At 29.0% G+C, this 14740-nt stretch overlaps 1 protein-coding gene across 3 annotated transcripts in view; it reads right to left on the reverse strand.

Moving 5' to 3' along the window:
- LOC107446532 (uncharacterized) overlaps positions 1-14740 on the reverse strand; it is a 149303-nt gene that overhangs the window by 50233 nt on the left and 84330 nt on the right. For all 3 annotated transcript variants that reach the window (XM_087163687.1, XM_087163686.1, XM_087163685.1), the window contains 4 exons: positions 14529-14675; positions 11011-11163; positions 6282-6389; positions 5131-5250 (listed from right to left, as the gene is read on the reverse strand). In XM_087163687.1, the coding sequence (XP_087019813.1) occupies positions 5131-5250; positions 6282-6389; positions 11011-11163; positions 14529-14675 (528 nt within the window). The remainder of the gene's footprint in view (positions 1-5130; positions 5251-6281; positions 6390-11010; positions 11164-14528; positions 14676-14740) is intronic.

Here is a 14740-nt window from a genome sequence, read left to right on the forward strand (position 1 = left end):
AAATAGACTAAAATTGTCACTAAAAAATTGCAGCTTGGAAAAGGAAACTGATTGCCGATTTGAAATCAGCGATACGAAAGTATTTAATTTCTATTGAAAATGTCTCATTCAACAGAAAAAAAAACTGTTCCGCAAGGAAATTTATCAAAAAACATTTATGAAGTAATTATTAAATAGTTAATTGTTTTGTAGTAATTAGCATTTTTCTAAAAAAAAAAAGAAAAAATTTCTGATAAAATTTCCGCATTTTATAAAAATGACATTTAAAAAAAAAATAAAAACATAATTCTGGTTAATGAAACCAATATATACGATATTTAAACCATTTTTTAATTTTTCCGTTCATAAGGTAATTCTGATTTTACAAATTGTAGTTCCTATTATCACACATTTAGTAAAAAATGCAAAATTGAAAAATAAATTTAACCGAATAAGTGGTTTTTATGCTCTCAGAAATTGCGATAAATTACCAAATTTTGCTACATTTTATCACATATTACAACATTGTATTTAATGGTTAATTCAACCAAAATCATTACCAAAGCTCTTTGGTGTTCTCATAGAGATAAATATGATATATATCACTATTACATATATTTTGATAGTGCTGACATCTAGTTCAAAATAAACTATCTCTAATTACATTAAAATTAGTCTAGTGCAGTCACATAGTTTGCAAAATAAGAAATAAAACATTCCGTTGCAAGAAAAATGAATATATTTGAACCTTTTTCCTGCATTACATTTGAACCATCTAGCCTGGAAATATCACGGAAAAAGAAGACTAAAGATTCACTTCGTGATTTGGACGAGAGAGATGGGGAAAGGGGTAAATTAATAACTTTAGTCTTATAATTTAGAAGAAAGAATCTAAACATTATATTTTTAATCAACATAAAAATAGTATGCTTAACATTGTCAACTTTCGTATTTAAAATTATTTTATATATAATAGCAAAGATATCAAGAAAAATTAAGTTTTATACCATTACATCGATTAAAAAATTTGGATTTGAAAACTCATTTATAATTAAAGAGAGTGATTCTAAAAAAAAAACTTTTTAGGTTACTCATCCAAATTTATTATCTATATATTACACTAAAAGTTTACTGAGTGGTAGCAATTTTTGTATTTGAATTTATTAATCTCAATTTTTAAAGTTTTAAAAATAAATTTAATCTGTCAACTATCACAATTGCGTACTTGCACTTCAAGAAGAAGATCATTGATACCCAGACATGTGACCTATTACCTCAGCTTTTATAAGCAAAATAGCATGTTAAAGTTAACCTGTTTTTCCACGTAACTTAAGATGTTAATTAATGTGAAGTTAATTAAACACAGCGCAGTATCGCACATCGAATTTCTTGCAATATAATTCTTTCTCGTCTATGTCTTTTACTTTTTTTTGCCGTATGCCTGTTTAGACAGTGGGGGTGCGATTGTTCCTGTTTTTCAGTGGTGCCATCTATGGCCAGGAATTCGACTTCTGCCACGCCATTCACGCAACCACAACCCGTTTATAGGGCGGGTCACATTCACACACAAAGGAGAAAGGACATAGAACACGCAGAGAGAGAAAGAAACATCCATGCCTTGCTCGGGATTCGAACCCAGGACCTTTCTGACGCAAGGACAGTTCCCTGCCCCCTACACGGGCCGGTCAGCATGTCTTTTATTTATCTTGGATTTATTACTTGCTTATGTATTTTATTGTAACTGTGTTATATATTTTTGTTTTGTGTACCGGGAAATTTTGATGCATAATAAGTTTATGTTCCACGTGACTTCATGCCTGGTTTTGTGTTAAGTACGAAATATATATTGAAAGCATTGAAATCCTTGTGAAGGAATCTTGGTGTAAGAATAATGAATTCATCACTTAAGAGAATTGACACTTACTCAAAATAGAATGGAGAAAAAAAACAGTTGTTAACGTTAGGAAATGACATGTTTCAACAACCAATCAGGATCGAGATGCCCACACTACGTCACTAGCAGGTATCCCATTGAATAATTCAATTATATCTATAAAATCTCTATTATCTATAAATACTTTGAAGTTTTGGCGAAATAGCTTAGGCGAATAACACTCATCCTTTTAAACCAGCAAAAGACAATTATGGAAAAATTTTAATTATTACGTAATAATTGACTACGTAAGAGACTGCTTAATAATTAATTCATAAATGCCATTGATAAATTATCAATTTAAATTTTTTTTTTCCTTGTTTAGAGTAGAATTTATAAACGAGATAAATCACAAGAATATAGCAAGAAAGCGGGCAAGAATATGACTTGGAAATTTAATTTTAAATTGTAATGTCTTTACCGATCCACAGCATGAACAAAGAGTTTTTCTTTCTTAATTGTTGCTAGAGAACCTTAAAAGAAAGTTTAATATTGAAGCATACGCTCTATCTAACAACCTTTGTGGTACTTGGACTGTTATGATTAAAACATTTCGAAATCTCGAAATTTGTTCAAGTTCGTGATATAGAAGTTTGACATAAAATAGAATATTGAATTACGTGTAAAACATAACTGTTGGCAAAATATTTGAATTTCTAAAAATATGTTTCGATTTAAAATAGTATTTTACAACCACTTTGTATATTTTTAACGACCCACAGTGTTATTAAAATTGATCTTAAAAATTGAAGTATTTTTACGAATTACTTTTAGCAATTTTTTTTGTATTAAAATGAATAAGGTAAATGATAGTGAACTTTATTTCACCATTAAATATATAATAAGTGCAAAAAAATTCATATTAATTTAACCTAAAAAGATATTGGTCAATTGATGTATTGAACTTTGAGAGCTGTCATCTGAATAAAATTAATCTTAACTATCAATATTTATGTGAATATTTAATCTGAATTTTATATTAATGACTTTCTGTATATAAATAAATAAATAAAAAATTTAAATAACTTAGTTATTTGTATGTTTCTAAAATGTAGAATTAAACCTTATATTTTGGAAAGACTACAAAAAGCTCCACATTGCCCTGGTCGAATGAAAATAATATACATATCTTAACCATCAACATCCATAAACCAACAAAATTAGCTGCTGATATTAGCTAATTTGGCTAAAATATCAATTTTCATAATGCAAACCAATTTTATGGCAAACATATTTAATGCATCATTTTTCATTAAAATGAGTAGGTACATTATTAACACATTGCAATCGGGTACATAAAAATACGTTTTTGAAATTTGCCATTTGCGATTTGACAATGATTAAAACACCAACAATAGTAATTTCAAAAAAGTAAACTTCATTTTTTAGGTATTTTGATATCTGTTACTCTACCTCTTTTGTTATTATAAATTATCAAAATGTTACATTTTTATGCCATACTAAAAAGTCAAAATATATACTCTTGATAGCGGATTAAAATTATTTGGTTGTAGAAATTACCAGTTATTTTCAAGCGCGAGCGCTAGTATTTGGCAAATGACACTCCAAACATCGTCAAAGATTTTGTACTCCTTCGAAAAAAAAATTCTTTGGACCACTAGGGTGCATTACTTTAAAGTACTATAGAGAATTCAGAATTCACAAAAAATTCCCATTTTCATACAATTGACTGAAACCCAATGAAGATGCGAATAAAAAAATACACTCCATTGCACAGTAGGCCAGAAGACCATGATCTTTGGCCAAAAGTCAAAAATTAAATTTCGACAAAAATATGTTTAGGCAGCTTTAATATCGCCCAAATTAAGCATTCATAATCATTCCAAACATTATAATTTACTTTTTGGACCGACGAGAGTACAAGTGTAAAATATGCTAAAAAAATGCTTTTTTAATGTAACTTTTAAATTTATATTTCAGAAATGTATATAGGAATTTCACCTTTCTGTTACATTTTTATCAATGTCATTAGTCTGAAATTATAGTACAATTTTTCGATTTGTTGGATTAGTTAATACTCTTGACAAACTTATTGTTTATATCTTATCATTTGACATTTTACAATGCTTGAATCACTTTCGAAACTTATCTCCAAAAAGTTCCACGAGGTAATTGGCTAAACTTTTTTTTTGTTGTCTTCTTTGATATTTCTTCTTTCGAAAAAACCTGCCCCATTTTTTCCCATATTGCAAAGGTGAACTAAATATACCGAAAAACAAAAATTATGTTTCTTTTCTTCATGTTTTCGCGTTATTTTGTAATATTACTTCGGAAAGATAATTTGCTTTTCATTTTTAATATAAAATTAGGAAAATTTTATATTTTCATTGCTATATTTAATTATTTAAACGTACTGTATATATATATGCAGTACGTTTAAATATACTGTAAATACAGTAATACAGTATATATATATATATATATATATATATATATATATATATATATATATATATATATATATATATATATTATTCTTTTTTTTTTTGCTGGCCATATTTCAGCCGCCATCTTGTTTTATTTTGGTATTTTTAGTGTATTTCAAAATTTCAGTAATGAATTCAATTTAACTGCACATAAAAACCCTAAATAAAGAACCTCAAATTTTGAAACAAATTTTATCGAAATACTAATTTTGAATGCTGGCCCACTGTGCATTGCATCATACTCAGATTTTTTTTTAAATTATAAAAGAAATATAGTCATGCTTTAGTTAATAATATTATAAAAATTTTAAATTTTTACTTGCGATATTCTTAAAACAATAGTCGCATATACATTGTCATAATTCAGTATGCCCAGCTAAGAACTGACTATTTTCAAAACTTAAAGTCTTGAAAACAAAGAACGATATAGAAATAAATTAACTCTAAGAATCTTATACTGACAATTCCAGTTTAGTAACAAAATTCACCGACAGATTGTGCTGTTCTTCCTGAAGAGAATACAATCTCTTCTTGAAAATAATACAGAACAATTACTGGAATCACAATATTTTCAGATCAAAATGATTGCTGTTTCAACATGATTTCAGTCTACAGCGTCATCTTTCGGCAACTGCTGTTACTAATTTCCTAGTTTTTAGATTTTCGTCGTAAGCATACTGTTAACTTCATTATTCCACAGCACTCCGTTTTCGAGATTTTTAAGTTTGAAATCAGATTGTCCTTTGCTGAGCATCTTGAGTTAATACTTACTTGTCTCACAAGTATCTCCATCAAAGGGAGCTTTACAAGTGCATCTACCTGCTGTCACACCGGCGATTTCTTTGACTTCACATTTTCCATCATTTTTACAAGGGTTATTTGCGCAACTTGCTGAAAAAAAGTTTAAGCATAATATATTAACAGGAAAAAGCAAAGTGTCCTAAGTTCCTACGAATAAAATGGGTGCAATTCTTCTTCTATTAAGATATTACTTAATATCTCTTAATATTTTTTGTTTCATTTTATTCATTGGAATATTTTTTATTCAACCTAGCTACCAAACTCAAAAGCACAAAGGCTCAGAGATGCCAACTTGCCCCGGACAGCAGTTATACATTTTAAAGTGGTAGTTTATCAATTGTCATTCTTAGTTTAATAAATTCAATTTAGTAGATTTTTATCCACCACTACTTCTAAATAATTCGTAGGCTTATATAATACACCACTTTATAATAATTATGTCATGATATGCCTTTAAAAAAGCAAGCAAAAATAATCAACTATTTGCAAAATTTACTTAGTAGCTATTTACCGTTTTTGTTAATTATTTTAGCGTGTCCGGAGCAGTTGGCATCTCTGAAGGCTATAAGCAATCCTAAAACTTAAACATTAAAAAAATTTCAAAAACAAAATTCTGGTTATTAGATTCAGCAAAACACATAATAAAATAAAACAAATATTGCATAATATTTATTAATTATTGTGTTAATTGTGTATTAATTACTTATAATACAATTGATATATAAGTATAACTCTTCATAAATTAAAAGTAGAGGAAATAGAATCCATTTTCAAAGGATTTTTAATTTGAATGATTATTGTAATTAAATAAATTGTATTAACTGAAGGAGTTTTTTATCCATCAGTGTAGAAAACTGAAATTATTTTATATAAAAACCACTCGCAATTACCATATTTAAGCATTCAAAAAAATAAAAAACTCTGCAATATTCGTAAAAAAACAACAAAAACTATGAAAATACTTTCTTAAATAAGTAGTAAAAAATAATAAGTAGTAAAAAATAATAAAACTAATGAAAATAATGAAATATGTAACTGCAGAGAATATTTTTGCTTAATAATTTACTTAAACACACTGAAGTAAAATAAATGGCAACAAACAAATGCGTATAATTAATTACCTTTAGTGCAGTTTTTTCCTTCAAAAAAGGGAGGGCATATACACTTATAATCTTTTCCTTGAGGTTTGCAGGTTGAACCATCTTTGCAGAAATTATCATCGCACCCACCTTTTGAAAAAAAATCAAGTGTTTAAAGTCCTCCACGGAATAAAAAGAAATATGCAGCCAAATTACTTGTAATCTATTCTGTCCTAATAAGCTTTGTTGATTTTATTCAAATAACAAATCAATATAGCTATTCCATGAGCTTACTTCAAAATATAGTACTTTTCAGAAACATTTTATGATTTTCTTTACGACGTTTGCTCATTTTTTAATTTAAAAGTCTTTCTAAGCATTCTTCGCGTAGTTTTTCTTTACGCTCTTATCAAATTCTCTTTTAGATTATAAATTATTGCTGGATGAACATTGCATTTTTTTTACTTTCCGCATTACTCCATAACTATTTTTTAAACAGTTTAAGAATTCTCAAATTGTAAGCGACTTTTTGAAAATTGTTTAACGAAGAACTCTCTACTTCTTCTCCTGCTGCAGTGTATCGTTTTTTCATTCCATTTAATAATCCGCTAAATGTTTTTGATATAATATTACGCTAGATGAATGATGTTGATGTAATATTACGCGTTGTACAACTAGTTTTAGACGAAATGTGTTCCAGGTTAGCCCTTTCATTTTCTTATGTTTTTGTCGTATCATTTTGAACTTTACGCCTTACCTAGACACTAGCAAATAGCTAACACTTTCTGCATGCCAGCAAAGGGAGATATGAAAGCTTTACAACCGGTGTGTAAGGGGTTAAACTTAAAATTTATTCCATACGTTTATCCTACCTTTCTCTTTGCACCTAACTTAAGCTATTTTTTTCATCTTGCCAAAACCTTTATCTTATATTCTTCTTACCTTAATCTTTATCTTATGTTATTTTTAAAAATAGGGGAAATTGGTGATGGAAGAGGGAAAAAATTGGGGAAAGTGTTGTACCTTGAGACAGTAAAAATCTCTAAGAACTTCATATTATTTGCCTTAGATTTATTTCTAATTATGATATTAACTAATAAATGATATCACAACAACAGTTAGCATCCGAAGAATTGATCTTATGTTTTTGTAAGTGATAGAAAATTTCGTTAATTAAAGTATATTTTTGACATTCTATTTTTTTAACATGAATTTATTAAGGGATTCAATTAAACTTTATGGAAGAGAAAGTTTTTTTAGTGTTTCATGGTTTAAAGCATATGTTAAGAATAATGTGAGGTTGTGCTGCAATCTGTTGCAATTATTTAAACGCATAAAATGGGATATTTTATAAGTATATCTCAATTTAAAATATTATTACAGTATTTTTATGTCATATTTTAATTTACATATTATAACCTAGGAAGTAGGGAACTAGTTTTAAGACATGCAAGTCAGATTTCTAAGTATTTTGGTTTAAAAAAAAACTTTTAAATTTAAAATTTTTAGATTCAGTGATCTGTAACGAATTAAGATGACTTACATTAAATAATTTTTAAGAAAGTTTCGAGTTTGTTTTAAAGAAGTTTCGATATTCATTTTTCTTCGATCACTTCAAAGTAATAATATTGCATTATCAAATTGAGAGCATGGCTTCGTAATGGATAACTTATCAATAACTGATATCAATAACTGATCAACAGGCACTGTACTTATTAGCATTAAATTTATCTCGCCAACTTCTTCCACTTTTGGCGAGAGATTTTTCTCGAACAAATAAAGAGATAACGAAATTAAACGTCCACTTTTCATTTTCAATCAAACAAATTTGATTTACATTGGCTTTAAAAACCACTATACATAAACAGTTTAAACAGCCATCCAAATGCTGTTAATCTTGCAGAGAGATTTGAGCTGGCAAAATACAATAAATTAATACAATTTTATGTTATTTCCATTTAAATTCAAAAGTTGTTGGGAGCTCCGAGTTAGCAAGTGTTTAAATGCTATATGAAATTTTAAAAAAATTATAGAATAGTCGTTTAATAAGAACTAAAACTTTAATAAATAAATCAAAATAAAATTATTTTAAATTTTAGTTAATTTTGTCAATTAATTTTTTTTCGAAGTTTAAAATTATTCAAACATTGTGGTGGGGAAAGCAACATTATATCATATTTTCTACACTAAGAATCTGATATTAAATCATAATAGTATTTACTTCCAATAGAAGAAATTTTTTTTATGAGAAATAGCTTAGTTTTTATCCCAACATTTCTTACCGTTATTTCGTTCACCTCAACTGTAGAAAATATGTAAGAAAATACAATCGAATTCTACATAAAATTGAAATCGTAAAAGTTATTATAAATAAGTTAAGTAAGATTTATTTTGTGTTGAATTTTTTAATGAAAATCTACAGTAACTTTTTTTGCTTAAATCTCTACTTATTCAAGTTTTTCGCGATTACATACCTGCCAACATTTACGTATTTGACGTAAATTTTCTTTTTATATTTTATGTGGTAGTAAAATGTATGCTTTCCATATATTCCTTGCATTCATAAACTTAATTTATAATCTTTTTGACCACCGATATTTTTTAAAAAATTAAGCATATATATTAATATGTAATACTGTTGTGGTTGTCAGTAACCATTTCACCATTCGATTCCTGATTGAGACGCCTTGCGGGTTGTCCGATTCTGAGGTCGATCCAGCGGATGATATATGAAGAGTTCCAGATTGCCTCTGGGATGATTCCTTTCCTCCTTCGTAACAGTTTTGACGCAAGTTTGCAGAGTGCAGAACTTCTGCAATGTAGTTCACACATCAATGTTTAATGACAGAACATTTTGATAAAGTAATTTCCAAACCCTGTCAACGAAGTAAATTGTTTTGCTTTGACTAAAGAATGTGATGATTGCATCGACCTCATGGTAGTAACAATTAGGTCCTGTCGGAACAAACGGCCATTTGCGCTTGAACCCGTTTGGTAGAGGCATGTTTCACATTGCGGTCTTGCGAAACTAAACTCTACTGTCGACCGATAGGTTCCTCCGGGTTAAATTAGTAGCGAAGACTGGTCTTGTAAATTATCTCATCGAAATAAGTAATCATTCAAACAGCGAAATGTTTACTTCAAAGTACAACAGACTACTTTTTTGTTGATGCCACTCAACTCCTTTCCAGTCACCTTACAGTTTTTTCTTCGCCTACATCTCATCTTTTCAACATGATGGCAAAGTGCCATCCTTTCCTTACTTCATGACACCTCCCATCAGTGGATCCAGTCTTCATGTAATGTTTCCATCACTTCATGATGAATGGGGAAAGGGACAATTTTGGCCTCAGATGCCAGTTCTTAAACAACGAACGAACGAATCGTGGTTGTCCGCTTAAGCTACTTCAAAATATCACGTATGTTTCTACCTAAAATTGTAATTCAAATTCCATTTTAGCACTAATGGGGAAAACTATTCACGAAAGGATTAAAAGTTGGCAAGTATGCGATTATAGTTGATTTGAAAAATTTACGATGAAACAATTACTGCATTTGAAAAGCAATGCCACTTTGAAAAATAAATTGCAATTTTATAAAATTAATTATATACCTCTATTAGATGGTGGAAAATTACTCAAATAAATTTTTCAATACTCAAATTATTTATTAATCAGCTCTGTAATATCGCTTATGTGGGTAAAAATTCTTGTTACAAATTTACTCTGAATTAACAAAGTAATATTTTTCTGGAGTAAAGTTAAGAATGGTGATATGCATTCTCTACGAAAGAGGTTGAAACCAAGAGCAAGTTCATTTTAACGTCCTTAAATTACTAACCACTTGCACACGTATGCAAAAGAAAGCAGAAATTTTTTAAAAATATGCTGATATACTGAGCTAAATAAAAGTTAAAACAAACAGTATTCAGGTTTATGGAAAACTAGTCGCATGCTTACCCCGAATATCATCGTGCGTAATTAAATATCGTGCAGATTTTACATATGAATACAGTTTCTATTTCAACAACTAAAAAAATGCTTTTGTTTTAATCTAATAACTTTAAAAAAATAGCTTTTACTTAATAAATTCTTTGAAATAATTAAAGTTATTGCTATGAAGGTGCAATTTCGTTCCCCGTTTCATCCACTTCACTTTCTTCATAGTTACATATATCCATAAAAAATTTTGTCGTGTGAGGTCATATGGCAATATTTATTATATGTAATACTAAGATATCATCGAGACTGAGAAAGTCATTGTGTTTTTCCACGCTTGCTCAATTGATTGTTATTACAACTTTCTTGTGATAGTTCAGCTAATATATTTATCTTTTGCCATCGAAATTTTAAGCAATCTACTAATAATTATAAAAATTTCAGCTCATTTGCAAGAGACTGACTTAGAATTACAGTATTTTCACCTCAAGTTGTTAAAATATAGTTTAAATGTATACTTCATTTATGTATGATACCAACTTTCACAACACTGGTAATTGGAAACATTTTGATCTAATAAAAAATTTCATGAAATATTAAAGATTTTTGTCTGTGGCGTTATTCAGTTTTCAATCTTAATAACACATGTGAAAATAGTATATGTTATTTATATTAAACACTTCTGTATAAAGTTATAAGAATATAGATTAAATGCATGCTATACTTAAGTGATATCAACTTTTGAAATTTTAAATATTTTTCCTTTTGGTCCTATTCAGAATTTAACACATGTGTTAATGAAAAAAGAAAACATTTTAAATATCAAAACTTACTTGTGCATTCGCCTTTATTTTTCTTTACTTCACCTTCTTTGGGGACGTAGCCATCATTACATTCGCAATAAAAATCGTCATTTCCTATCATCACACATTTAGCCCTCTCTGGTTTGGGACACGAAAACTCTCCGAGGTCGCATTTATTTTTTTCTGTTCAATAATAGACTTCAATGAATATATATAGTAAAGAGGAAACAAAAATATTAAATTTCACAGCTATTGGTTCAATTGTAATAATAACATTCCAATTAGACGGATGTAACTGTTTTGCCTAACACCTTTCTTGCTTTTTATTTAAACTATTATTCTTTGGCTCTTCTTTAAAATTAAATTTCCCTTTTTTCAACTCTAGATAATTTTATATAGTAAAGAGTTTGTATAGTAATATATATATATATATATATATATATATATATATATATATATATATATATATATATATATATATATATATATATATATATATATATATATATATATATATATCCTAGGAATAATTTTTCTTTGCACATTTTAATTCGATTACTAGCTTTTACACAAGATAATGATTTAAACTAAATTGTTATTGCATTAAATTTATTTCAATCTCTCGGAAAAGAAAGAGAAAGAAAGTATGTATTGCCCAAATCCAATCACAAAATGCCTAGTGCTTTTTTCCAAACAGTTAATCTACATAGTCTTTATAACAATATACAAAACGTTGGGAGATGCCAAAAGCCTGAAATGATATTTTAGAGCAGGGTAGAAGCTTTGAGTAAACAAGTGTAATAAATTTATTTACTACTCTAATCCTATTCAGTTGAGGTGTCAAAGAAATTTTTTCCTCTCTGAAACATCTTCGGGACGGCTAAATGCCAACTGCTGTACTTTTGCCTTTTTTCAATGAAAAGTTCTATTTCTCTATGTACCGTTGAAGATAAGATTAGCCTGAAACTTTTAAATTTATCTTCTTAATCGGCAAATTGGAATACGTCACCAAAACTCGATATGTCCTTGAACAAAAGATCTCGACAAATGTCAATTTCCCTGGTAATAAATTCGCAGATAGCCTGGATAAAAAGGACCCCATTGATCACATCTGACTCATAACTTATCTAGAGATTTTCTCCACGAAGAAAAATTTCAACAGGCAACTCTGATAAACCCGTCCTTTTCACCACTGGTTTGACAGAAAAAGCCCTGATGGTGCTCAAAGTATCGGTGCTTAATCGGATCAAAGTGCAGTCTTACGATTCATCAGTGGCCATTTTAAAAGCTAAACTTTCGAATTCGGCGGCTAAATCTTCCCAACATGTAGCAAATGCATTAAGACTTGCTTCCGCGGAACACATCTTTGATTGCCTGGAATTTTCCTTGGAGGACACTCTCTTGAGGCCAATTTTTGTATGCGACTTTGATGGAGCATTTGGGCTCATGGATTTTATTTAGTTGAGACTGTATTGTGAAGGATTCGAAACAAAATCACAACAGCAAATTGTCCATCCTGATGACGATTTTTGTCACAGAAAAGTGGGGGGTGGGGCCTAATAAGGGAGACACTCCTTGATTGGCGTATTTTTTAAACCAATTACATTATTAGGAGCCACATCAATTACTAATTTCACGTGTACACAAGAAAATTGAAAATTTATTAACACTTAAAAACAGGTGTTAGACAGCGTCTTGATTTTTACTAGATCTTGTGTGTTATGTTTTTTTTTATGTTCAAGGGGACTTAATGTATAGCTTTCTCCTTTTCGTATGTTTTATTTAATTCATGTTGATGGAGACTTAATTTGATTTTAAAAGTTGAGAATGTCGTTACAACATTCTGGGATTTTATTTATCGTAGGGTGGATCACTTCAATTAATTGATTTGAAATAGATTACTTCAGGTGCCAATTACATACCTGCCAACTTTTACGCGTTTGGCGTAAAATTTTATTTTTATATTTAAAGTGGTAGTAAATATATATTATTTTTTCTTTTATAAACTTAATATTTAAAGCATTTTGATCACCACTCTTCTTAAAAAAATTAAGCATGTATATATATATATACACGTTACTGTCGTAGTTGTCAGTCTAAGCTTTTTCAAATGCAACGTATTCTTTTGCGTAAAATTGAAATTCCATTTTGATACCACTTGGAAAAATCCTAATGGAATAGATTAAAAGTTGGCAGGTATGCAATTACGTATGCTTGTGAATGGAAAAATGTCATTAGCTTCAAAACTAATGTGGAATAGTACATGTTTTTCATAATGTAATATTAGTAATTTTATTTAAGATGAAATGAATAAAAGTGCTGAATAAGAAAGGATAAGTCATAAGAGATAAGTGATAAGAATAAGTTCCACTTCAGCTCATATTAAAATGGCTAATTGGGATATTCTGTACGCTAATAAGAAATGAATGCCTATAATAAGTTTTGATCTTATCTAATGATCAGATTTTAATGATCTTATTAATTTGAGAGCTTAACCTTGAACATGTTAACTCATGTTGACGATATTTTAAGTTTTGAAATAAGACGCAAAGATGTGCCTTCTCAAAATAAGCATATTTACTTATCACAGATTAAAAATCCTGACCCCCGGAATATGTTAGGGAACGGAGGCAATTGCAACCTGGAAAATATGATACCAATAATTAATGCTGGTGACTGGTTAATAATCCAGATCCTTTCATGTTAATTTCACTTTTTGTGTATTTTGTGATATCTCAAGAACTTTATGAACGAATCAAAAGCTTTATGAGCCAATGATTTGTAAAATAATAATTATTATTATTTTCTTATTTTATTAATTAATAATTAATTTGTAGTAGTAGCCGGATTTCGGATAGTCGGCGGTATCACTTTGTTAGCAAACAGTTTTTTTAGTAGCAAATTTGATGTATCTTTGGTGCTTTATTGAGGTATTTTAACTTATGTACTTTAATTTTCTTTTCTTTTTAATGCATGAAGACCTAAGCCAATAAGCATAGGCAAAGATTCTCTGTTTATGATTTAGTATTATATTGTATGTACGGAATTGAGACGAAAAATGGGAGTAGAGTACTTTGAAGATTTAATCTTTTTTTTTAAAAAAAGGCACGTAATATTTAGGAATATAATTATTTCGAAACATTACGTGCCAGCTGCTACAGAAACAAGAAAAAGCGCATTTTAAAGCGGGGAGATTTTTCTATTGCTCATGCCAACCCAAGTTAATATCTCTCCTAAATGTTTATTCACAGCTCTACTTAAAATAGTTTAACCTCGCTACTATAGTCACCGAAAACTGCCGAAGGGAGTACTTTCATACTCCCTTCAGCACACATGCATGTGAAGTACAGATAGTACTTCACATGCATGGAACAATAGCTTATTGCTCTAACAAAAACTATAAGACTAGTATATTTCATAATGGAGAACAAACATCTACCAAAATGTTCATAAAAAATCCTTTGGCTGATACTTTGAAATTAATACTATATTCCATAATTTAATAAATTCTTCACATAGTTACTTAAGTAGTTTAACTAGTAACTTACTTTCACATTCATCTTTGTTTGTTTCTGGTTTCTTTCCCTCCTTCAGTTTGTACCCAGGTTCACATTCACAGAAGAAATCAGTACCTTTTGTTACACATTTCGATGACGGAGATTTGCATTCAGTACCTTTACAAACGTAGTCAGCAGCTGTAATAACATAATTTTTTATTATCTGTTCCTCCATGTCTCCTTATGAATAAATCTTTTCATGT

Source organism: Parasteatoda tepidariorum, chromosome 5, assembly GCF_982258835.1.
Source record: "Parasteatoda tepidariorum strain Cologne lab strain chromosome 5, Ptep-v5.0, whole genome shotgun sequence".
Lineage (NCBI taxonomy): Eukaryota > Metazoa > Arthropoda > Arachnida > Araneae > Theridiidae > Parasteatoda > Parasteatoda tepidariorum.